This window comes from Elephantulus edwardii, unplaced genomic scaffold (assembly GCF_000299155.1).
Source record: "Elephantulus edwardii isolate Elephantulus edwardi_28Jun2011 unplaced genomic scaffold, EleEdw1.0 scaffold00044, whole genome shotgun sequence".
Lineage (NCBI taxonomy): Eukaryota > Metazoa > Chordata > Mammalia > Macroscelidea > Macroscelididae > Elephantulus > Elephantulus edwardii.
The window spans coordinates 12630616-12657472 of NW_006399794.1; the positions used below are offsets into that span (position 1 = coordinate 12630616).

Consider the following 26857-nt stretch of genomic DNA (forward strand, 5'->3'; position numbering starts at 1 on the left):
AGTAACTTTTAAAAGCAACTAAAAAAACAACCAACCAGATTTTGTTGAAAAATTACATTTTGGGGGGGAAAAAAGTAGCTGAGGAAAACACAGTAATGAGAATTCATAAACCAATGGAATTACCAGAAAATATAATCTACAAAAACAATAAAAGTTTTCATTTAAGAAAAATAATTATTTAAGAGAAATCTTAAAAATATATTAACTTAGAAGGAAAGAGCTGAAAAGACTAATGATTCTTTATGTATTTTCTCACCTTTCATTCAAATACACCCTAAGTAATCAGGGCTCCAGTTCTATCCTTACCTGTTCTTGTTGTTAGGTGCTGTCGAGTTTAGTACTACAAATAGTGACCCTATATAATAGTGAACAACAGATGTGAATCCTATCCTGTGCCAACTTTACCTACCTTTCCCCAACTCCACATAAGCACAGGTACAAAACAAAAGAGTCAAATCTTAAGTATTTCAACTAAGTGATCAAGGTCTGCAAAGTTTACCAGTAGTAACCAGGGCTGGAATGAAAGGGGAAAAGAAGAGTAACTGCTGAAGGAACACTGAGTTTCTGACCATGATGATGAAATAATTTGGAAAAGCACAGTTGTGAAGATACACGATATAATGAGCATAATCAGAGTCAATGAACTGTACATATAGAGTAGGCTAAATTAGTAAAGGTTTGTGTTATAGATATATACATTTTTCCCACAATTTTTTTTTTAAAAGGATGAAAGTCTGAATGAGGGTTGGAGTCAAGCCATCAACCACTTTTATTTTGTTGCTATTATTTGGAAGGAGTGACATCCCTTCCTAAACAACATGCCTCCAGAAACTTTATGAACTTTGATAAATGTTATAGTTGTAGAGGGGCTTCAGGCCTTTTGTTTATAGGGTTGCTACTCTAGCCAATCAACAACAATAACACTGTTGTACTTGAGTGTCACTGATTATACCCTTTATGTTATATCCTTTGAGAGCAACCATTCTCAGCCTCCTTTTCCAAACTTTTCCTCCTCAATTAACATAAGAACAACTCAGAAGGTTCCTATCTAATCTTTTCAGTTGGGGTTGTCAATATGATTTCATACAGATAATTCTTAAAACAGTACAATGTCAAAGTAGATATTCATCATTAGCCAAGATAAACTATTGGTTTTAAGAAGACTTCAGAAGATATTTTTGGATCTAAGTTGAAAGACTATCTCAGGATAATATTTCAGGAGTTCATCAAATAATTTTAATGACTATTCTTTTTAGCACTTCACAAATGACAAAGTGTCAACTTTCATAATTGTCTCTGCTATTTCATAATCACCTTAGGAGAGGGTATTAATTATTACTGTCACCACTTTATAAGAGGAGTCTATGGCTCAAGTTATTGGAACTTATACAAGGTTATATTATTATCCTACTCTTCCATTAAATCTCACTGCATTCATTATGCTGTTTTCAAGTTCAAATCATAAGCAATTCCATTTTTAAAATACACAATACACAAGTTAACAGCATATATCTTGAAGAGAAATAAATTATAAAATGTGTATATGTAAACAGGCAGTTCCCAGATTATGCACAAACTCTATTCTTTTTTAAAACTTGTGTGCAATCAAATCGACAAACTATTTTTAAACCGATCTTTAAGTCCAATTTCTATGCAATATGGAACAGAGTGAGTTTCAGTTCATATCTAAACTCAGTTGGTCAAAAGTCTCAGTATATAAAATACAGTGTATTTTTCTATGCATAAAAAAATAAACACTTCCACATAGACTAAAATATAATAATACAGTAGTAATAATAATGTTTTGAGAACTACTGTAAAGTAGTACTGATGCAAAGGAGTACTTGTTATTGGGAACTTAAATTTTTAAGCTTAATAGGCTTTACAGAACGTTTTGTTTTTAACTAAGAGTTTTACAATCCCAGGAACTGCCAGGAACTGCCTGTTTGCTTACTGCATCTTAAAAACAAACAATGTAACAAAAAAAATGAAAGGATTTCTCAGTTGACTGAGAAACTAATACTAATAGCCTCCCCTCATAGGAAAGGGGGGGTTTGTTATTGTTGCTCAGTGGTAGTGGAAGCTGAGGATGTCCAGAAATAAGAATGAAGTAGAAAGAATTACATGAAGCAAGGATCTTGTTTACTTACAGGATCAACAAAGTCCATATTGAGTCCATAGCAAAGCTTCTGGATTCGAGATGTGATTTTGTCAAACATGACTCGCTCTTGGCGGCCATCTAAAGAATCAAATAGTACAATTCATGTTAGAACTAATTAAAATAGCAGCATCAACAAGGTGAAACATAATTAACAAAAGAATTTTTTAAACTGACCAATAAGAAATGCTAATTCACAGACAAAAGATTCAAACCATCAAGAGATTATCTTCTCTAATGTCATTTTCAAGGAGCTCCAGTGGCCTGTGGTAAGGAGTTTCACTGTCAATTGAAAGGCACTCGGTTCAAATTGATCAGTTGCTCTGTGGGGGAAAAATGGGAAATCTCCTCCAGAGCTATTTATAGCCTCTGAAAGTCTGTTGGAAAGTCAGCAATGAGTTGGTTCTGATTCAACAGTACACAACCACAACATTTTCAATTAGGGATTCTATACTGAAAGTTTTCCCTTCCCTACATCCTAAGGCATATGGATTCTTGCACAAATTTCTCACCTGATCTGTTTTCTCTTTGTCCCAAACAACAGCCAGACCTATCCCTAAACATGTTGCTGCACACTTAAAATTGACGACCATGCTTAGAAACCCATTTGCCGTCATTTGGAGTAATGTGTTAAAAAACTTAAGGTTAAAAACTCTATCATAACCAGTACCAAACACCAGCAGCCCCAAACTCCTTAATAGTAGCTTCCCACTACCTTCAAAAATCTTTGCAGTAATCTCCAATACCATAGAAAATTTGCCTCTGGTTCCTGCCTCCAATCAACTTCACCTTCGAATCGCCTCCCCTTCTCACTTACTCTACCCTGACAACTCCAGCCTGTTCTCTATCCATTCTTCCCTTAGGGTTTGCTCTACATCCAATTCTCAACAAGGTCTTTCTTGCTCATTCTATTTTTAAATGAAATATCCCAAACATAGCCCTATTCTTCCTATTCCCTCCCTTTATTTTCTTTTTCTCCAAAATACTTCCCATCAACACATATAAAATGTTTATGTATTTTGTGGGTCTACTCCCAACTACTAATATTGTTATGTGCCGCTGAGTCGCTTGTGACTCATAGTGACACTATGTAAAAGAGCCTAAACCCTGCTCAATCCTGTGCCAACCTTAGTCTCTGAGTCACCTACTCCCACTACCCCAATCACTGAATTGACCCATCTCATTGAGGGTCTTCCTCTCCTGTACTGTCCCTCCACTCTCCCAAACATGATGTCTCTCTCCAAGGACTGTCCAAGGACTGGTTCCTCCTTGCAACATGCCCAAAGTATGTCAGACAAAGTCTCAGAATCCTTGACTCCAAGGAGCAGCCCAGCTTCACCCTCTCCACGACAAACCTGTTTGTTCTCCTAGCAGTCCATGGTATATTCATCATTCTTCTCTAGCACCACAGCTCAAAGGCATCAATTCTCTGTCATCCCTAGTCACTGTCCAGGTCTCCGATGCATAGCATGCAACTGCAAAGACTATAGCCCGCATAAGGCGCACCTTAGTCTCCAGCCTGACGCTGTTGCTCTTCAGTACTCTGGAGAGGTCCCTGACGCTGACTTCCCCAATGCAGTTCACCTCTTGATTTCCTGGCTTTTGGTACCAAGAGTGTTGGCTCCACAGAGCCAAGCAAACTAAAACTGTTAACTATCTCAATCTCTTCACCATCCAAACTGATGCTGTCAAATGGCCCAGAGGTGAGAATCTTTGTTTTCTTGATATTGAGCTTCAATCCATATTGAAGACTGCAGTTCTTGACCTTCTGCAGCAAGTGCTTCAGGTCCTCCTCAGTTTCAGCAAGCAGGGTTGTGTCATTTGCATAACGCAGGTTGTTGATGAATCTTCCACCAATCCTGATGCCACATCCTCCTCGTACAGCCCAGCATTCTGGATGATCTGTTCTGCATACAGATTGAAAAAGTATGGAGACAGAAACATCCCTGATGAACCCCCTTCCCAATTTTGAACCATGCAGTGGATCCTTGCTCTTCTGTTCTGAAGTATAGGTTTCTCATAAGCACAATCATATGTTCTGGGATTCCCATTCTTCTCAGAGTCAGCCACAGCCTATTGTGATCCACATAGTCAAAAGCCTTTGCATAGTCAATGAAGCACAGATAGACATTTCTCTGGTACTCTCTGCTTTCTGCCAAAATCCATCTAATATTAGCTATAATATCCCTAGTACCACGACCTCTTCTAAACCCAGACTGCACATCCAGCAGTTCTCAGTTGTTTTTGCATAATTTTCGGAAGAATCTTTCTTGCATGTGGTATTAATGATTGTTCAATAATTTCAATAATTTAGTTATTAAAACTAAAATATAGAACTTCCAAAAGGTAAAAGATTTTTCCATGTCTTATATAATCTCAAATGTCTACATCAAAGCTTAGCACATAATATCCAAAATCCATTGTCATAAGAGTCTCTTTTAATTCATAGTGAGGAGAGTCCTTTCAATTTACAGACTATCACTTACTCTCCTAGATCAGCAGGGAAGTATGAACTGTCAACCAAGCACTAAGTCACAGCTGTCATGAAGACCAGGGCCTGAGTCTCCTCCTCTGCTGGTGCAGTTGGCCGCAAGCTTCTGAATGTGTGTCTGTCTCTGTATCCTGGATGTGCCTGCCCCTTTTCTGCCATTTCTTGAGTATGCCAGACTGAATTCTTGACTAGCATGGTACCCATGTCTAGCTGTTGGGAGAGTAAGACTGTGGCTTCTGCAGGCCTGTCCTAGGATGATAACTGGAGTCACAAAGGTTTGCAGAAACCATGTCTTGCCTCTATCTGTTCAGATGAGTAGTTATATTGCTTCCCAAGCAGGGGTACCTGTCCTCAATATCCTCACCAATGGCAAACAACAGACAGGCCTAATAAAGTGGTCGATAATGGAGGAATATACTCCATAAAACAATCAACCATAAAGGCTCTAAAGAGTCGCTCGCAAGGTAGAAAGGGATTAAATAAAAAGTCCAAGGTTTGTGTCTATCCAGAAGTAAAAAGGGCAGGTGATCTACTTCAGAAAAATCAGTCATTTAAAGTCCTCTAGAGCAATTCTACTTTGACACACATGGTATTGCCATGTTGGGGTCGCCATAGCTATGTATTTTGACTACATATTTCGGTCTTCAGTCTCAATTGCTAAAATAAAGGGGCAAGGGAAATTCAGGAGCTTTTGCAGAGAGATGTGCAGCTAACACAAAGATGGTCGAGCCTGCCAGCAGTTCAAATCCACCAGCTGTTCCTTGAAAGAAAACTGGGCAAATTTCTCCCTTGCAATTGACAATCTAAAAAAATGTGCTAAAAGTTGGTTCTGACTCAACGGCAATGAGTTAGTTAATGTGTGAGAGAAATTCCATAAAATAGCATTCTCAAACACTAAAAACACCCTGTGTCCTTTAAACTTGGTTAAACCAATATGTACTAACCAGAGAGACTAGCAGCTTGGGTAGCACTCTTCCTATATCCCACACTGTGACACAACTACCCCCATTAATCCTACTCTAAGTGTTGGCAGGAAGGTCTTAGTCTTTGAAATGTTCACAGTCCAATGATTAAACCCTGGTGGTATATGTTTCCTTAACCAGAAGGTCAGCAGTTTGAATCCACCAGGCGTTCTGTGCGACAGAGATGAGCCAGTCCCTTAAAAACGTATAGCCTTGGGAAACAGATGGAGAGTCCCCGTGAGTGGAAATTAACTGCGTGAAAGTGGGTTTGGTGGACGAAACAGGACATTTATTCAGTCACCCAGTATTTATGTGAATACCTAAGCACTTAGCTGTTAAATAAAATGGCGATTCAAACTCACCCCAGCCACTGTGCTGGGTGGAGGATAAGGATCAGGTAATCTTCAGCACTAAAGATTACAGCTTTGAAAACCCTGGGGGTGTTGGGGGGATGGAAAAGGAGGTTAAGGGTGTGGCAATAAAGGAAAAAAACAGAAACTATAAGGTCAGTTCTACTCTGTCACGAGTTCATCAAGGTCTGAACGTCAACTAGCAACAAAAAGGCACCCAACAATTTTGAAGTGCTTTATTAACTGATGCCAGCAGATTCAACTCAAAACTCGTCCATGAATGTCTCCGTTCTAAGTTTGTATTACTCTCGTTTTACTAACCGAACTAGGTAAACCTTTTACCGTGGCAGGAACCTGTTGCCTTTGTCCCACAGTAGTTTACCGACCCCGAGGTTTTCAAACAAAGTTTTACAATAAAATGCAATTGTCAGCTACAGGTCCCAACACTGACCTCCCCCCATCAAGAAGTGGATGGCTCTCAGCATCTGTAAAGTGGAGCTAATAATCCCTACCTTGGAAACTAGAGCTTACGAATAAAGTAAGGTCTGTAAGTGCAGGGGGCACAAAGAAAACATCTGATGAGGGGTGGGGCTTATACCTTCAAAATGACAAAGCAAAGGGGCGCAGCCTGAAGGTCAGATCGACTGACCGAAGACAGAAGGCCGCGCTGGCTGACACGGCGGGAAGCGACTGCGGGCTGGGCGGGAAGCGGCGGCGCCAAGCAGCCCTCCTCCCAGCGCGTTCTCTCTTCCCTGCCGTCCCCGTCGTCCTTTACGGACCCCTCACCTCGCTTGATCACATGCATCGCAGCTAGTCGCTGAGGTGCTGAGAAATTCAACTCGAGGCTGCAGATGAGACGGCGGTGAAATCACGAAGGTGGTGCAGCGGGCCGAGTTTGTGTTCAAAGGGTGCAGAGTTGGAGCACAAGGCGGACAGAAATTGGGGACACCCAGCACTCTCCGCACCAGAAGCGCGGCAATCTGAATCCCTTTCCCGCTCCCGCCACCTGTGACGTAAGACCGACGCGACGGATTTCAAATGGCGTACGTCCCGGGCCAAATGGGGGGCGAGCGGGAAGTCGAGACGGCCGGCCGCCGCCATGTTGAGTATGGGCAGGGTCCAGGAGAATGCACCGGCCTGAGGCCACACTGACTGTGGGTATGCCCAGTGGCAGCGCTGTGCTTCCGCCGCCATGCGGAGTGTGGCAAAGCCGACCTGTAAGTCCCTCGCAACCCCGACGCAGCGGGCAGAGCCCGCCGACCCGCCCCTGCCCCTCTCGCACATGCGCCCTCGCTTTGTTAAAACGGGTTAAGTAGTTTTCAGTTAAGGACAAAAATCCAGCTATCCAGAATACATTTTATTTTGACGGCTGTACCAATATAACCCCGAGACTGCAATCCGATGTGGGATCCAAAACTGAGTGCGGAGGGAGACTTAAAATTATCAGGCACGCCAAGCACTCCGTGAGGTTACAAGAGCCTTCCTTGCTAGGTCAGAAGCAAACGCCTGTGGATTTTATCCTGACGGAAAAAGGAGGCCATGGGAGACTTTTTAATCGGGGCCAGGCCAAGACCTATTTGCCTTTAGAGTCTTCCAGTGAGGGTGTTGTACTGCAAAACCAAAGGCTGTATTTATCCAGGACTTTGAATCCACCAGCCACTCCGGAGGGAGAAAGGTGGGCAATGTCTCATCGATTTACAGCATTGGAAATCCAGAGGAGAGTGACCTATGTGTTGGAACCGATTTCACTAGAGTAAGAGTGGGTCAGTAATAAGGAGGTGGTTGCCTTGTGGAGGTAGAATCGGTGTGGCTTGGTGACTGTTTAAAATATGTAAACCTGTCTTTAGCCTATACAAACTATCTGAAATCTCATCTGTGGCATTGTACACTGCTCCCCTAAAAATCATAGGTTTATCCCAGCTCTCCACGTGAGGGCCCAAGCTCTGGTAGAAGTAATTGTAATAAAGGGCATAGGAGCCTGGAAGTGAAGCTCTTAGCGTAGTTGGGTAGTTGGTAGATGGGCCAAAAATATGAATGTAAGAGTTAACAAATTTTTTTAATTGCCACAATATTTCATGGTGCATCTTTCTCATTGCTGCCAGTCGGAACTGATAATAGCTGACCCTTCAGCGGGTTTTCCGAAACTGCAAATCGCAAGGGAGGAGATTGCCCATCTTTCTCCTGGTGGAGTGGCTAGTGGATTAAAATCCCTTGCCTTTAGGTTGTCAGGGTAACTCCTTATCCATTAAGCCACTAGAGTGCCCTCATGGTACGTAATTATACTAAAACTTCTGTATCTGAAAGTAAAATTTAACTGAGCATTCTGTTTTATATCGTAACCTTACCCGGAAGGTTTTCTTATGTGCATTCACGTTTCATTTTCCCTTAGCAAAAGAGGATTTTTTTTTTCTTCATCCTCTGCCTGCTGTGCCCCAGAGAGTACAGAAAACACAGTAAAGAGTCAAAACGAGCACGGGTTAAAATCTCCTACATGCTTTATTGGACTTCAAAGAGTCTTATCAAATGACACAGAAAAACCCATGTGAGGGGTCTAGAGGTACAAGGCAGTCTGTAGCCTAGCACTCTCCTAAGACCAGTCCCAGATACACCCATCCCAGGCCCAAAACAGGATCCCAGGGAAAGATGACAGGGAGTGTGGCAGAGGGAAAATAACCTTTACAGCCATAGCAAAAACAGGTAAAGGAAGGAGTTGTCTAGAGCCTGGTAAGAAGGAGGAGAGGGGGAAGTGGTCACAAGCCGCTTTCATGTATACCATCTTCCTTAGCCCCTCCTCCCCTAGACTGGTTTGTGTCTTTGACCCTCTGGCCCAAGCTATGCAGTAACATGAAAATGGGAGTTGGCAAGGGGAGTATGTGGTGCAGGCACTTGGGAAATTGAGATTTTTTTTTTTCCACTTTTAAACTGTTTTGTCTTTTGGTTCAAATGCAACAGCATCATAACCCAACAGTTGCTGGGCCCCATTGGAGCCCTGTATCATGGCTGTGGCTCCCATAGCCAGGAAGCCAGTTGTCCTGAGCCCCAAAAGTATTGATGCTTGGGGAGCACTGGGGCAGCACCTCTTAGAGACAAACCCTCCTGCATTTTAGATGAGCAGAGGGAAGAAGGTGGCAGGTATAGGTGGGAGAAGAAAGGTGACTGCCTTATTACACACAGCTCTGGCATCCTCTCATCCCCAATGAAGAATTTTCTCCCGATCCATCCCCTAGTTTGGCCTCTCTTTAGAAGTTGATGGTTTGTTCCCTGGGAGTTGGTTTCACTTCCCTATGGTCCCCTGGAGAACTAACTGAGCTCCAGGCTGAGGCTTCTCCAGGCCTCTCACACTCCCAAAATACAAACCTCAAAGAATAGGCCCAGGGTGGGGTGGAAATGACCTGAGACACAAGTGTCAGATATTACCCCACCTAATCTTCCCCAAAGCTGCAAAAGGAAGTTGAGGAGTAGGGGAAGGGAGGAGTCTGAAAGCAGCAGACAGAGAGAAACAAGAAACCAAACCTTAAAACTGGGACAGCAGAGGCAGAACCTGGACCCCAGAGGTAGAACTGGAAGTTGATGGAGCAGAGGGAAGATAGCAACTAAGACATGCACTGAAGTGGAGAGGGAGTGACGACAGCAGCCCATTGTTGAGAGGAAGGCAGGGCAGGCAGGCCATGGTGGTCAGTTAATAAATAATCTTGAAGGACCCAAGGACAAGGGGAGTGGGTATGTACAGTGCCCAGGCTTTGGGCTAGCCCTTCCCAAACCTCAATCTAGAGCCCAGGTATCTTGGTGGAGAATGGGAAGGCAGAAAACCCAGGAAAGGACAAGTTGTCCTACTACTACCACCCCAATCCTGCCTACTTCTTAAGAGGCTTCTTAAAGATTTTAAGGGGAAACTTCTTCCGGCCTGGGCTGGAGTCTGTCTCCTCACCAATGGAACCATTATCCTCCTCAGCCACAGCCTTCTTGCCAGCTAGGTGGGGAATGCGTGTATTTCGACTGGCCTGCAAGGCTCGGCTGTCTCCAACTGGAGACGGTGTGTCTGGATCTGGGGAACTGGGACTATGAGAACGGGAAGAATCCAAAGGTGGAGAGCCACTGGGAGGGAGTGAGGAACTCAGCTCCATCAGGCTGTGGGCCTTATCTAGCCCATGATTCAGTGCCAGTGGTGCCTTCTTGGCCAGAGCAGGGCTGTCAGGCAATTTCTCCACCAGAGACCCTGGGTGGACCCCCTCAATCAGCCGGTGGCTGCCATTGGAAGTCATGGCGCTGACAGCCTCATCTGCAGCACGGGCCATCTGAGGAGGCTTGGGAACCATCCGCTGGCGGTCACTCATATGGAGGGAAGACTCCGAATCGGAATGGGTCAAATCCCTGTAAAATACAGAGTAGAGAGAGGCAAGGGGACACATACAGGATAGAAGATAGGAAAAGGAGGAGAAATGGTCAGCATAGCAAGACAAGGTCAGGGTAGGAAAATGAAGATGGAAATAAGGATAGAAGAAAACAAGATGAACAGGACAGAAAGAAAAGCAGAAAGAAGTTGAATAAACCAGAGGGACAAAATTAGAGGAGACAAGAAAGACCAAAAGAAAGGGGAAAGTGAGGAGAGAGAAGAGACAGACAACACAAAATAAAAACAAAGGTCATTATAACATCATGTGCCCAGCAAAGGGCTTTTCAGTGACTGCGATCCATTCATGCTGAATGCCCTAGCCCTATGTTGGTGCAACTATATGCTTAAATCCCATACTTATTCTTAATAAAATATCCTCCTTCGAATAGCTAGCTCATTTTCTTAGGACTCAAACCTAAGTTAACACAGAACTACCTCTTTCTGAGTCACCTTTAAGGCTCTATTACTAATGGCTTCCTCCCCTACCTATATCCAGTTCTGCGTCAGGCCCCAAGGAAGAGAAAACATGCAGTCAGTGGGCCTGACCCAGGCTGGAGACAAAAGGTTAGAATAGCCTTGCAAACAATCCCCCACCAAGCAAAAAGACAAGGATGCTGCCACTTTCAATCTCAACAGGATTTAGAGAAGTGACAAAAAGTATTGTTTTTTGTTTGGTTTTTTTTTAATTACTATTTTTATTCTTTATTGTCTTATTTTTCAAGTTTTAGGTGCCAAAGACAAAAAGTATTGTATGAGTTCAAACAGAGGTGCAGCCTCAGAATTCTGCTGACAGGTAGACTGTAGGGAGTTATAGAAAGATAGCATAGGCCTTTAAGAGGCAGTGTTTCAGAAGAGTATAGATTTTTTTCCTGGTTTGATTTACATTTCTGCCTTAGGCTCCTTATGTGACCTTGAACAAGTTATCTAACTTTTCTGGTCCTCAATTTTGACCAAATGAAGATAATGTCAATTCAATTCTTTTATTGAAGGTAGAGGGTCAAATATGTTGGCAAAGCACTAGAAAATGTAGAAAGTACTATGGGAATGAAGATGATAAGGACAGTCTGTCTGGAAGGATTGTATGTAGGTGAGTGACAAGGGGCTTCTTTGCAAGGCTGAGTTTTGGGGGCATGCCACTCCATACTGGACATGCACACACAGAGACTTGAGGAACTAAAAGCACTGTAAGTGGCTTGCTGTTCCTAAAAAGGCTATGAACTAATTCTGTATGCTACCCCTTATGCCTCTACAGACAAAAGGATAGATAGGGGGGGTCCCCAAGCCAGTCCCTAAACTCTTCTTCTGCTTCCCAGAGGCTTGAGAACCCATGGCAGAAGCAGAGGATTAGACTAAGTAAAAATATAAGTCAAGAAACCAAAGGAAAGGAATCATATGTCAGAGGAGAGCAATACAGGACCTGGAAGGAAGGATGCTAAGAGTTTGAAGTCAGGAGGGCACTAGGTCCCTGAAAAGGGCAAAAGCATGGCGTTAGCTCATAGCTGTTGCAGATTTTAGTCTCAGCAGGAAACAACTAATTAAGCAGCCCCTCTGTGGGCCAGTACCTTCCTGGAGACATGGGAGAGTAGAGAGAACATCTCCAGCTCCTGCTTCTATTCTATAAACATTGTTCCAGACACTTAGGCTAGCATTTACCAACATGATCGCATAGATCTAACCTTGTCATTTAACTATCTAACAGTCTTCAGTCTCTTTGAAAATCATTCAAGGTGATTTTCTCCATCTCCTGCCTTCTCCACATGAAGCAATATCAAGGAGCCAAAGAAATTCTGTGGCATAATCCCAAGGGAAAAAGCACCCTCTAAACTGAGGAGATAAGGTTGAGGCCCTCTTAGACTTAGTCCTTTTGGCCTGGAGCCCCATTTAGTCTTCATTCCAGCCCCCTACACCTCTTTTATAAACTAAAAACTGAGACTTTTAAGGCAAGAATAAAACCTTCAAGGAAACTTAGGTTAGACACAGAAGGGGAAAGGCCTACTTGGGCAGGCTCACCTTCCCTCCTTGATTCTTCAAGACCGTTAGGCAAAAGGTGTCCCTCCCCAAAGGCTGTACTGCCTTAGGTTCACATCCCCAAGCTACTAACCTTACTAGAGAGCCTGTTTGCCTTTATAGACGATCCTCTGGTGCATGGTGCAAAAGAAAATCAAGCAGTGAACAGGCCAGGTGAATGCAAGTACTTTCCCAGCCCTCCTCCCCTCTGCCCTCAGCTTAATTCTGGGAGCATCCATAGTGCCCCCACCCAATACAGTTCTCTCCATCTGTATTGGGAGAAGCAGTCTCCCTGCCTACGCTTTTGGATGAAAAATGAGGATGAGAGTGAACATGAACAGCTCTGCTAAATAAAGACCCTAATAAAAGCAGTCCTTTTGTTGAAAAGAACAGAACAGTCCTTTTTTAGGATAACTATCCAGAGGCTCTAGGGTCAAAGCTAGACAGAATGCATCCAGAGCAAACCAAGGCCAAAAAGAAGCAACTTGGGAAACAGTTTGAATCCCAGAGGCCAAAACTAAGTATGGTCACAACTTCAGAAAAGAGAGGTCCTCCCAGGGGAGAGAGACTGTCTGAGGTTGTTCCAGAAAAGGTTAAAGCTACTACTTCTGACCCTAAGCTAGTATCATGATATAGTAACAAACTTTCTACAATGGAAGAAAGTCCATCATGAACTCTTCTGCAGTTCACTTACTAGGGTTTTGTAGGACAAAAATGTCTTAAGTGTCCTGCAATGGAAAGGTAAGTTCTGTTTTGTGTTCTGCTCCTAATTAGCTATAGAAAAACTGTTTACCCTTTCAGAATCTTAACTGCCTTCTCTAAAAAATGAGTATTTTAACACCTACCCTACCCATAATATTTTTTTATCCAGAATAAAAGTTATCTTCCCTCACAAACCTGTTTCTCCCCTTGGTTTTTTTTTTTTTGTTTCTCCCCTTGTTTCCCTAACTCCCTAAAGAGTGCTACATCCATCCATTCTTCCAACTTGCAAGCATCATCCTAGATCTCCCTTTCTCCTTCATCTGCCATCACCAGCCACCAAATTAGTCCTCTCTTCCATGTCAAAACCTCATTACCTACCCTACTGATCTACTGCAAGTTAACCAGTTGTCACTGAGTCATGACACCCCATGTGTGACAGAACAGAATGTGTTCCATAGGAGTTTCAGTGGTTGATTTTCAAAAGAGATCAACAAGACTTTCTTCTGAAATCTTTCCATATGAATTTGACAAATGTCCAACATTTTGGCTTGCGGCTAGGCATTAATGGCTTCTAACTTCCTTCAGTCTCCTCTTTCAACCCTTTCTTTATACATGCCACCATTAAAATGGCACTTCTAAAATGCAAATTTGACCAGCTGTCTCAAAAACCTTTTTGCATATCTCCATTCTTAAAACATTAAGGACAAAGCCCTTAGCCCTTACCCTTCATTGTGCTAGCCTCATCTGCTGCCCCTTCCCACCAAAGCATTCCAAAGTTCTAGCCAAGCATGCCAATGTTCTAGCCAAAGTATTCCAATGTTCTAGCTTCACATATATCAGATGCTCTTAACTCTTCATGCCTCTTCATGTTTCCTCTCTGAGAATAATCCTTCTTTCTCTACATATAGGTTGTTAGCACAAATGCCATCTCTTTTGTAAGCATTCTTCCCTAGGTACATACTGTTAGTCACTCCCTCTTCAGCATCCCATAGCACTTATCAGATTGTTCTACAATTATTTATGTACTTCTCCAAGACCAAATTGTGGTCAGTGATGGCTGGGGTTGTACAGAGTAGGTACCAATAAATATTTGTTGAAGTAAGGGAAATGGGCCTTCACTGAGGTAACTGATGTGGAAGTCTAAATTTTAGGCAAAAGTGCTAAAGGACCGTAAGGGAGGGGAATTGTTATTCATTTTTAGAGGCAGCAGACTTTAGACAGAAACACAGAAGGGGAGAAAGGTATGGGGAGTTAGAATGATCTTAAGAAGGAGTCCCAGATCAAGGAAAAGACAGGAACTGGAGAAATTCCCCACTAAACTCACTCCCACAACTGATCAAGCAGCAGCCAGCAGACAGAGAACAAGGTAAAGACAGCAGAAATGTAGGAAGGAAGAGAGACAGCTGATACCCCAAGCTCTCTGAATGCCCAGACATCACAGCGGTGCTGTCAGAAGGGGGTGGGTCAGGGTAGGGCTCCATCTGGAGGAAATAGGAAGTACTCTGGTGATAATAGACAGGGTGGACATGGACGGTATTGGTGGTGGTGGTAGTGGTGGCAGTAGAAGAGCAGCAGGAGGAAGCAGCACAGGCAGATGGAGGGCTGGTCCCGTGGCCTTCAGAACTGAAAGACTGTCCAGATGAAAGGCTGCGCATTCGCCGCAGAGATACCCGGCTTGTCAAGAAGTGGCCAGCCTCACCCTCTACCAACCTCTGAGATCCTAGGCCATGCTGTGGTTCCGTCAGGCGCTGCCGAACACTGCTCTGCAGGCTGGGGGCTGCAAGGAGAGTGAAGAGACTGTGAAAAATGGCAGGCTTTGACATGGCAGCCAAGCAGGGTTGCCCAGAGAAATATCTGTTGGAGACCACTCTGAGCCTTTTGGTGCCCAATCTGGAAAATGGGGTACCTCCTCCCAGAAACCTCCCACCAGGGGTCCTGAAAGGAAGGGAAAGTCGAAGATGAGGTGCTCAGATCAGTTTTAGTGGCAATTTCAAAAGAGACTTAAGGTCAATGTTATTATAAGGGAGGTGGCAAGGCAATTAGTGGAAGGGCACAAGCAGGGGAGGGGAGGATAGAGGCTTGGGGCAAGGTCCGGGAGAGCACTAAGAACCAGCCTTTTTATAAAGCCAAGCTCAGAGAATATAATTCACAACTTAGACAAGGATTCACGTACAAACATGTTCATCAACTCATTTTTTTATAATTGTATACAAGTAAACATAGAGGTGGAACAATGAAAGACTAGGGTGATATTAAAAATGAGGCTTATAAAAATATTTTAAGAATATGGAGAAATAGCTGGCTTCCTAACTATGAGATCTGAAGAACTGGATGGTGGCCTAGTTACAATTACACAGAATAATTCTGCTCAAAAGGAAGAGAATGTTGGACAGAATTTAAGATGCTTATGGACTCCAGTTTTTCTGGAATCATGGAGGACAGAGGAATCCCTGAAACTTACTCTGAGATAATCTTTAAACTTTAAATCATAAACCCCCCTGAAGTCATCTTAAAAATTAATAATATTGTAGTTTACCTAGTGAAAAAAGGCAATTGTGAACATTATACTCTTCTAAGAATTATCTAAATGGAATCATAGTGATAAAGGCAACCAGAATGACCAGAGGGAAACCTTACAGAGTTGTGAGTCTATGTTAGAAGAAAGAACAGCTTGGAAAAGGGGGACAACTCAAAGAATATAATCAACATCACTAAATTATACAGTAGAAATGAATTTGTATAGTCTTAGCAACAACAAAAAATAACGGGAGAAAAAAGCATGGGGAGAATACCTATTAAAATGCTAATTGAAGCAGCATACACAATTATGTGTAACAGAAATATGTTGACCTTTGAAATACAAGAGGTAGAGCTTGAAAATAGGTCTTTCCACTGTCTAGCTAAAGGACTTAAGCATCGTACTTGCACATTCTGAGCCAACTTCCAGATTTCTAAAGTCCTGCAGAATTGTTCTGAAAGTTTGATAGGGTTTCTAAGGAGTCCTGGTGGCACAGTGCTCAAGAAATTGGGCTTCTAATTCAAAGATTTGCAGTTTAAGTCCACTAGCTTCTCTGTCAGATTAAAACAGGTTAGTGTTATCCAGTAAAGATTTACAGCCTTGGAAACTCAATGAAGGAATGAAGGGCTGCTGTGACTTAGAACCAACTCGACCGCAATGTGCTCTTATATAATGTATTTGAAGTACTTGACATAGTTGTTAGCACTGAACAAATGGCAGTAGCTATTTTTTTTTTTACAGAAACAAAGACTGAAAGAGAACATGCTCAGATGTAGAAGAATGGATGCCTTTTTTTTTCTGCTAGTATTTATTCCTTTTTATTTTCCTAATTACCCCCAATAAGCATGAAAGCCTTTTTATTTTCCTAATTACCCCCAATAAGCATGAAAGCAATAAATAACCAATTCCCGGATTGATGCTGCAAATAAGACTCTTAGAAGATAAAGACCATCCTGCCCAGTGAAGGAGAACCAGGTAATTAGGTAAGTGGCAGAGCTCATCCCCAATAGGGTCTCTTGGGCTTACTCCCAGCTCCAGCTAAAAAGAGGACTCAGACTTTCATTCTTTCTCTTCTACCTTGTTAGAAGACAGATCCTACAGGTAGGAGAGAGGGCCAGGTTATAAGAGTGGCTACTAGGAAGATAATTCCATAGTAATAGAGATTTGGAGAGTCAGAGCTTCTGTGGCTTCTGGCTTTCAAGGCATGAAAAAGAGGCTGAAAGGTAAAAGCAAGCATGGAAAATGCGGGGGGGGGGGGGGCGGCGAATAAGCAAGGGAGTAGAGAAGATAAAATAGAATAGTCTTCCCTTCCTTCTTTCTATTCTAGCCAAGATAAATGAAGGACCATGAGTGAGGACATTCGCCTAGCTAAGCTGAAGGAAGACCCGTAAGACTTTCATCACCAGTGGGCATTCTCTCTCTAGCCCTTAGCTGTGCAAGGCTGATTCTTCTCACCCCCGAACCCCTCCCTGCAGTTAGTAGGGCTGGTGCTGAGGGAATAGAGGGAACAGGTAGGGGTGTGAGGCAGGCAGGAGAAGGATTTCGTGGGGTACAAGTGTTGGTTTAGTTCCAAAAGTTGGAAAAACAAAAACCCCAAAGGGGCTCCTCAAACCCGGGTATTTCCAGAGGGACTGATCATCCGAGCCGGCGGATGTAGAGCAGAGAGAGCGGTCACTGAACCTACGCCCCATCAGCCAGGCAGCATCTAGGGTCCAACAGCCAGGCCAAAAGGAGAAGAGAATCTGATTTACAGAGGGCTTCAGCCTGCCAATCAATGGGGCAAGGGACGGGCAGGCTGAAGCAAGGGGTGGGCTGTTCAGACCTAGTGAAGGTCCCTCCCAATCTACAGTAAACAGGAGCCTTTAGACCAGCAAATCAGGATTACTCATTACTTGTCACTGATCCTAACCTAATTAGACCTTTTGGCTAAGAAGTCTGTTCTGGGAAACAGAAGGGCTTGGCCAGGGGCAAAGAATCATTGAACTTAGAGATAAATCCTGAGGCAGGAATCTTGCTTTCTAAAAGTTAGTCCCTAGTTCAGCCCCAACTTTCTACCAATCCCCTCATTGGTGCAATACAGTCTTGGGATGAGAGCTTCCCTGTGGCATAGTATATAGCTTGTTGAGCTGCTAACCAAAAAGAATGCACCAGCCGCTCTACTGGAGCAAGATGGGCAGTCTCCTTCCTTAAAGATCCAGAAACAGGACGGCAAGTCACTATGAGTCAGAATCAACTCAGTGGCAGTTGGTTTAGTTTTGCTTATAATCATCTTGGTTCTAAAGAAAAATTAAATCCTGAATCAGAAAGGGAAAATTCTCTTCTTTCACTAAAGATTTCCCATCAGTGTTGTCCCTTTTGGCACTGCTATACCCAGCCCTCATCTCCCACAGGAGAAAGGAAAGGATAGACCTAGGACAGAGGTGGAGAGGGCCAAGAGGTCGGGTGGGAGGCCAGACATGCTTGTGCAGGAGATCTCTCCCGGGCAAGAATGTGTCTCTGGCAGGTGTGGCACACTTTAATGGACTATCTACTTCATAGGGCTTCACGTGAAGAGGTAAAAATAAAGAGAGACACCATCCCACTCATCTACTTTAGCAATCAGAAATAAGGAACACAAAATTAAATTAACTAGATAGTCAAAACATATGTCATATCAACCACTAAAAGAGAAAATTTTGATTAAAGTAGCTAGGGAGAAAAGGGAAGAAAAAGAGAATAAAGAAAAACAAATACTGAAGGGAAGACACACATAAAAAAAAGACCCAGAGGTGCAGACAGAGCATATGACAAAAATCACCAAAAAGACAATTATTAAGAAATAACCTGATGCAATTGTGCTTTATTAGCCAAGGCCTTAAGTTATATTATCATCCTTGGTGTCTGTCCTGTGTGATGTTAATCACAGCAGAAGCCAAGGATTTATCAACTTGTGTGTCATAGGTTCCTTGCCTCACCCACCCAGGAGGTCACCTACACTGCATAGACAAGGGTGACACAATCTCCTCATCCATATCATCCACGTCGTCAGTCATGATGAAGTGGGCAGGGTTGGGGCGAGTGCTGCCCATCCAGCTGGGGTCTATGTTGAGGGCAGCCACCAGTGAGTGAATGCCTGGGTTATTGACAATCTGGAAACCACAAAGGATCTCAATCTGTTGCCAGCGGTGTAGCCGTTCACGTAGTGCTGCTGTCACCTCACTCAGCGCTTGCCTGAAGACAAATGAAAGAGAATTGCTGGCAGGGGCTAAGTGTGAACCTCAAGAGAAATAAAAGCCTCTTCTCAAAGAAACAAGTTGGAGTGATAGGTATGATCACTAAAATATTAAAATCAATTACTTAAGAGTAAGGTGGCAGCTGGAACAGGAGAGCAGAACCATTTTTTTCTGCAGTGAAAGAACATAGCTAGGATTGGGAGCCCTGCAGACCCTCGGAGCACTGAAGATGGTGTGGGCATTGCCAAGATTGCAACACTGGGTCTACTTACTTAGCTGTTAGGATTTTGTGATCCACATCATCCAGGGAAGAGCTGTGGGCCACGTGGAAGGTGCCAAAGAGTGTATTTCTCTTCTTTTTTATCTTCTCAGCCTGTAAAGATGAGGCCCCCAGCTTAAAGGAGAGTAAGGATTAGATGTTGGAGGCAGTGAGAAAGGTCTTCCTATGACTAACTTACACCTTCCTCCTAGTACAGTTTAGGCTGCTCAAGGAAAGGGGAAAGCGGAAACAGAAAACAAGGGGGTGAAAAGAAAGGAAATCAAAGAAGTAAAGGGGTCCCCTGACAGGACTTTAGTTCCAGGAGGCTCTCTCTGCCTATGGCAGTCTGGGTTTGGCAGTCTCCAAATAGCAGAACTTTCCCTGCATGCCTCCACTGACTTAACTTTGTGAAGTGATAACTGGAAGTACCCCTACACTCCCAAATTCCCTCCTCTAAAAACTTAAGGATCATCAGGAGCTGCACATTTAGGAAAAGAAACAACCCAACACCAGGGATAATGTCTAAGCACTTGAGGTGCCCACTGGGAAGGACAAAGAGGCAGGGAGAAGAGTGAAGGGTAGCTAAAAAAAGGAGGCTAATGAAGACAAAGGAGGGAAGAAGAAAGATGGTATCAAGAGGGCAGGTCTCACCCCCTCCTTGGCCACCAGCAGCTGCTTCTCAGCATTTTGCTTCTTGATGTTATAGTACTGCACCTCCACCTCATGTGTCAGCTGCAGCCACTTCTGAAGGGCTTCCGGAGCATACCATGAGCTGTGTGACTCCAGCTCCTTCTCCGCTTTCCTCAAGGCCTCTCGAACCTGTGCAGCCAAAAGGATGTGAGTCCACTTACTATGACTTTCTCCAACACTTGTGTATGATGCTTCACAATTCAGAGTTCTTATCTGCCGTGTCATGTGAGCTTTACAACTTTCTCAGGAGGGAGAAAGTTCAAGAATTATTCTCCATGGTTTACATATGAGGAAAAGTAACCTAATTCAAGGTCATTAGTATCATTAGCAGTATACACAGTCAATAGTATCAACTAGACCTCAAATTGTTATCTTTCTGCTCCCAGGCTAGGGCTCTTTTTCCCATCACATCAGTTGACTCTCCTGACTCATCAATTGACTCATCAATCTTCCCTGCTCTCTTGAGGTACAGAACAGCTCAGTGAATCTTCTTTTTGAGACTTAAGAGTTTTGTGCTTTTACTACAAGACATCACAAGATGAAAGAAAAAAATACCAACCAACCCAAACCAAAAATCACATTTGGCTGGGAGTCTGAAAAATTGTTTATTGTTTATGGTCACTAGTCTGTCACTGATGATACAGTGTAATGTATCAGACTGCTAACCAGAGGGCAGTGATTAAATCCACCAGCCTCTCCACAGGAGAAAGATGGAAGTCACTTCCTATAAAGACTTAACACCATGGAAACCTTATGGAGGGCTGCTGTGAGTTGGAAATAACAGCAGTAGGTTTGGGTCTGTTACTTAACTGGCTATATGATTCTATGCTTTCTATAGCAGGCCTGTGTGTGGTGTTAGACTTTCTCCCAGGCAAATCAAAACTGTAAGTGAAGGGATTATGTATCACAGGAGAAAGTGAGCTCCCAATATGAGAGGTCTATGAAGAACTCATGTCAGAGAGACCTTAGAATGACTGCTATTCCAGAGGGGACTGGCTTAGATGTTCTCCAAAGTTTCTAGTGCAGAGACTCTATCCTGTAATTTTCTCACGGAAAATGGCAGGTAGGCTTTGAAAGACACTCCCGACAAAGAAGAGAGAAAAAGAGCATGTGTGCTTCTAACATGAGCCGTGACTACAGGAAATGCGAAGACCAATGTGTACACAGAAATCTCATTGAATTTTCTGCAAGGAACACACAATGAAGCAGTCACAGAACACTCAGTATGAGAGATCTAAGTATATGCAGACATTATAGATGGATTCCTTGCTATCACACAGAGATTTTCTTAATAAGTGATCCCTCTACCCCCACTGATTTAAAGATAAGTATTATCATCTGACATCTACTTCCCTGTAGGACACAGAAGGTCACTGCAGAAGAACAATTCTGCTTCAACATAACTGTGGAAAGCTGTACAAATTATGACTTTTCAAAGATAAAGACCAATAGAAGCAACAGGATTAGATGAGCAGTTCATTAAGTGTGACCCAGGAACCCATAGGTGTCCTAAGAATTTAAAAGTATCTGTGAGGTCAAAACTAATTTATTATTTTAAAAAGTGCTAAAAGAAATTAAAGAAAACTTTTTTTTAAAAAAAGGAAGAGGTTTTTGTGTGAACAGAGCAAAGGAGCACTATATAGTTTAAAATGAAGAGAGGTGTGTGTCAGGGTGGTTTCTCCATACGTATTCAATCTGTATGCTGAACAAATCACTTGAGAAGAATTTGGCATCAGGACTGGAGGAAAGACTTATCAACAACCTGCATTATGCAGCTGACATAATCTTGCTTGCTTAAAGTGAGGAGAACTTGAAATGCTTGTTGCAGAAGAATAAAGACTTCAGTATGTATTACATCTCAATGCCAAAAAAACAAAATTCTCACCACTGGACCAATAGGAACATTGGGATAGATGGAGAAAAGACTGAAATTGTCAAGTGACATCATCTTACTTGGATCCACAATCAATACTCTTGGTACTAGGAGTCAGGAGCTCAGAAGACATACTGCATAGGAAAATATGCTGTCAGGAACCATTCCAAATTACTGAGGAGTAATGAAGTCAGTTTGAGGACTAACGTACACCTGATTTAGGCCATGGTCTTTCCAGTCACTTGCTATATATCTGAGAGGTGGACAATGAAGAAGGATGACAGAATAAAAATTGGTACCTTTGAGCCATAATGTTGGAGAAGAGTACTGAACATCCTATAAACTGCCAAAAAACCCAACTATATCTTGGAGAAAGTACAGCCAGAGTGGTGTTTGGATACAAAGCTTTATCTCTCAAAAGCAGTGGGCATGTTGCTAGAAGACGCTACACTTTGGAGAAGGACATCATGGTTGGAAAAGTTGAGGGTTAGTGAGAGAGGAAGATACTCAACTAGATGGACTGACACAGTCTGAAGCAATGGGCTCAAATATGTTAAAAATTATGGGGATGGCACAAGATAGGATAGGGTTCAGATTTTGTTTGTAGGGTCGCTATGAGTCATATTTGACTCAGCAGCACCTAACAACAACAAGGCAAAAAATTTAAAGAGGATCTACGCTTCACAACATACAGCTAAACAAATTAAAAATTTATTTAAGTCCTAAATGTGCCAACTAAAATCCTAACATTCGTAGAAGAAAATGCATGGACAATACTGTTGAGCCTAACTTTGAACACAATTACTAATAATATAAAAACCACTAACAGCAAAATACAAAATAAATAAATGAGATCTTTTTAAAAAATGAAAAATTTTTTCATTAAAATAAGACTTTTCACACACCCCTGCAGCTTACAGGCCAACCTCTGGATACTAAGTTCTTTTCCAACAGAACTGCAAAAAAAGGTGTTTAAGTCGAAATAGAACTTTCTAAGTGGTACTGAAAGCCAGCAGAAGGGCCAGCTTTCTTGTCCTAAGAAACCATCCTAACCTGTGTCAGTTAACAAGATGCTTTAAAAAAAATAGACTAAAACCAACAACAAATGCTGGTGAGGTTGTGGAGAAACTAGAACCCTTATTCACTGTTGGCGGGAATGTAAAATGGTGCAACCACTCTGGAAGGCAGGATGGCACTTTCTCAAAAAGTTGGAAATAGATAATACTATTTGCACCAACAATCCCACTACTGGGAATATACCCTAAAGAAACCAGAACTTAGAAACCCAAGTTCTTTATAAACCATCACTAAAATAAAAAAGAAGATCCCATTCATCAATGTTAGAAGGTCTTATTCATATATCTTATTCTCTTCTGATCGTGCAGAAAATGATCTTAAAATACTGTCCTGTCTGTCATTGTGATCTATGTTCTACTTTTATTTCTTAAATTTCTTAATCTTAAGAAGTTTGATTAATGTAAGATGGCCCTAAAAAACATCATTATGTATATGACTCATTATGTATACTGACAAATTCAAGATTCTGACCCTTAGGTTAGAGTCTAAACTCTTAGATCATTCTATTTGAATAAATTCAATGTTGGGGGGGGGGGGGAAACCATAACCACCACCCAAGCAAATATAAGCACACCCATGTTTATTGCTGCTTTGTTCACAATAGCAAAGAGTTGGAAACAACCCAAGTGCCCAACAACAAACGAATGGCTAAAGAAACTGTGGTATAGTCACACAATGGAATATTATGCAGCACTGAAAAACAAAGAACTCATGAAATATTATACAAAATGGGTGACCATGGAGGATATTATGCTGAGTGAAATAGTTCAGTCACAAAAAGACCAATATTACAAAATGCCACTATTACAAAACAGGACTGACATGGGGGTTTGGGGGGAACTAAGAAAAGGGGACAAATAATGTACATGACACTGAAACAGATGAGGGAGAGAACTGTATAAAAGGAATATATGATTAGGCATTATTGGTATGACAAGAGTTCAGAATAAGAGCTGCATAGTAAAGCAGTCAGGGGGCGGGGTGGGGGTAGGGGAACGATTGTATAACAATGAAAGAACTTTTCTTTCCAAAGAAAAAAGTGAACTAGGGGGAAAGCAGGCAAGGAGGAAAATGTGCAACAATGAATACATGGAAATCCAAGTTCTTTATAAACTTTCATTAAAATATCAATAAAAAATTTAAAAAGAATAAAATAAAGATAAATTACTGTTCAATTTAAAAAAAAAGATGTTTGCAAAACAGTGAAGGGACAAGTTACTGACTGAGGAATATCTTTGGAAATCATAATTATATGCCCGATAAGAATCTATTATATGGGGGTGTGTGTGTGTGTATATACACCTACATATATAAAAGTTTGACTGCTTAACAACAAAATACAACTAAAAAATAACATAGCAAAGGATTTGCATAGACATTTTACAAAGGAAGATATTCAAATGGCCACCAAATACTTGGGGAAAATGACCACTATCATTAACAATCAGAGAGTTGCAAATCAAAACCACAATGAGACACCATGATTCCCACTAGGATGACTTAAGGGGAAAAACCAAAAAACAAATGTCAGAGAAGATGTGAGGAAATCAGAGCCCATATTCCATAGCTAGTGAGAAATGGAAAAGGGCACAGCCATTACAGTAAACAGTGGGCAGTTCTTCAAGAAACTAAAAGCAGGATTAACATATAACCAGCAACTCTACTCTTAAGTAGGGTTAAAAGCAAAGACGCAAACAGACATTTGTACATTATGTTCATTACAGTGTCATGAACAGTAGCCAAAAGGTAGACACAATCTAAATGTTCATCAGCAGATGGATGGATAAATTAAACATGGTACATAAATACAGTGGAATCTTACTTGGCCGGTAAGAGAAATGAAGTGTTGATACATATTACAACTTGAAGAGATTATGCTGAGTTAATAATAAGCCAATCATAGGGCCATTATTATCTGATCTCACTCACATAAAAATAACAGGAACAGGCAAATATAGAGAGACCAACGTTTATTCATGGTTACCAGTGGCAGGAGGGAGGGAGGAAATGGAAGGTTACTCTTCCTAGAATACTAAGTTTTCATTTATAGTGATGGAAAATTTAATTAACAGTAGGGCTGCAGAGTCAATTAATGCAATTGCTGTCAAGAAGTTGTACATTTCTATGATAGATATTTTATGTAGTTGTTGTGTATTGTAGAATCAGAACCGACCCATTGCTGACCCTCTGGCAGGTTTTCAGAGGCAGTTAATCAAACAGGAGGAGATCCTTCTGCAGAGCACCTGGTGGCCTAGAACCCTAGAACCACATGCCTTCGAGAATGCAGCACAGTTTCTTGCCACTAGGGCATGAGATATAGATGAGATAGATGATAGCTAGATAGATGGAAGGAAGGATGGAAGGGAGGGAGGGAAGGAGGAAGGAAGGAAGAATAGATGGATAGGTAGATGACAGATAGATAGATAACAAAAATAAGAGTAGCTGCTGAAGCTGCTTTGTTGTTATTGTTCAGTACTGTTGAGTTGGAACCGACTCACAGTTTATCCTCCAGCAGGTTGTCAGAGACAATGAATGATACAGGAGAAGACTGACTGTCTATCTTTCCATTGCAGAATAGCTGGTGGATTTGAAAAATGTACCTTTCTTTGGGTTGGCAGTGAAATTCCTTACCCCTAAGCTACCAGAGCTCCTGCTTAATATATCACTAAACACCTCATGAGATTTGTAGTTCCTTGATATGAAGGTAAAGTATTGAAATTTCATGCAACACTTGAGTTAACTGGACTAGTAATACTTCAGTGCTTCTGTTTTACTACCTAGTTCTTTGTCTGGGGTCTTTTTTTTTTTTTCTAATTCTTTTAATTTATGTGTGTGTGTGTGTGTGCGCGCGCGTGCACGCACGCGCGCACTGTCGAACTGGATCCAACTGGTACAGAAGGAGATTGCCCCTCCTTCTCCAGTGGAGTATCTGGTGGACTCGAACCACACACCTTCAGGATTGCAGCGCAGCTTCTTGCCACTAGGCCACCAGAGCACCCTTGTCTGGGGTCTTAACAGCTTACATGTGACCATCCAAGTCACAGCAATTTGTCTCTGTTAACATAGATCAGCAGGACAGTCAGGAATAAGAAAAGGAAACAAAATGTATAGCAAATTGCTGTCATGAACAGCCACCTCCTTTGACATGAAACCAGAACTAGATAAATGCACAGATAACATTACTGAATATATTAACCAAAGAGTCTGTAGAAGAATCTTGATTACAAGAGAAATGTAGAACAACAGAATTTCAAATTCTCAGCAGGCCATCAGATTTTCTGGAGCAATAGAGGCTGGATGAAACACTGAACTATTGTCTTAAGATAGTTTTTAAACCTTAAATTAAAATAGATCCCCTGATGTCTTCTTAAACCAAACAACAGTTTAACTAATAACGAATGTCTTCAATGAGCATCATGCTTTTTAAAGATCTATCATATGTCACTTTCAGATGCACAAAAGGGTGAAAAGGAAAACTACATACTCACTTCATGGCAGAATTGGGGTTAAATATCTCACTTTCTAACACTTAGAAAGGTGTAGGAAACAGGCAGTATAAAAAAATTTTAACATTTAAAAAATAAAAAAATCTATTATATGGACTCAAATTGACAAAATCAACATGAAAGGTTAGATAGGAAACTTAGAGAGCAATGAGTTTATGGTTTAAGAGAGGAACCACTCAGAAAAGGAGGGTAAGAATGGGTATACAACTTGAAGAATGAAAATAATGTCATTGCATTATACACATAAAAACTTATGAGTTGACATACTTCTCTGTGTATATTCTCAACAACAATAAGTAAAACATAAAGAATAAACTTTTAAAACTATCCTCATAATAATACTAAAACATTATTTAGCTTTTTTAAATTTCCATTCCCTTAAAACTGAATTGTAGCGTTCTTCAGAAATTATGTGGTATGTAGTACTACATCACACATCATATTGAATATACCCACTAATATAAAAGTCTAGCTCTCTATTATGTTGGACATTAACAATATTTGAAATATATCTTTTATAGTCACTACTTTGAGCTATGGTGCTAGAGAAGAGTATTGACTGTACCATGGACTGCCAAGAAAACAAACAGACTCATCCTGGAGAGGGTTAAACCAGGCTACTCCTTGGAGGCAAGGATTCTGGGGCTTCATCTGACATA

At 41.8% G+C, this 26857-nt stretch overlaps 2 protein-coding genes across 2 annotated transcripts in view; both read right to left on the minus strand.

The window, feature by feature from the left end:
* Nucleotides 1-6766, minus strand: part of RRM1 (ribonucleotide reductase M1) — a 44143-nt gene extending 37377 nt beyond the window's left edge. Inside the window, exons 1-2 of the mRNA XM_006885534.1 lie at nt 6748-6766; nt 2151-2239 (exon numbers count right to left, since the gene is read on the minus strand). Coding sequence (XP_006885596.1) covers nt 2151-2239; nt 6748-6766 — 108 coding nt within the window. The remainder of the gene's footprint in view (nt 1-2150; nt 2240-6747) is intronic.
* A 1670-nt stretch (nt 6767-8436) lies between these two features.
* Nucleotides 8437-26857, minus strand: part of STIM1 (stromal interaction molecule 1) — a 344672-nt gene continuing 326251 nt past the window's right edge. The window contains exons 8-12 of the mRNA XM_006885535.1: nt 19704-19871; nt 19066-19166; nt 18556-18791; nt 14774-14840; nt 8437-10332 (exon numbers count right to left, since the gene is read on the minus strand). Of these exons, the coding sequence (XP_006885597.1) occupies nt 9816-10332; nt 14774-14840; nt 18556-18791; nt 19066-19166; nt 19704-19871 (1089 nt within the window). The 3' untranslated portion in view covers nt 8437-9815. The remainder of the gene's footprint in view (nt 10333-14773; nt 14841-18555; nt 18792-19065; nt 19167-19703; nt 19872-26857) is intronic.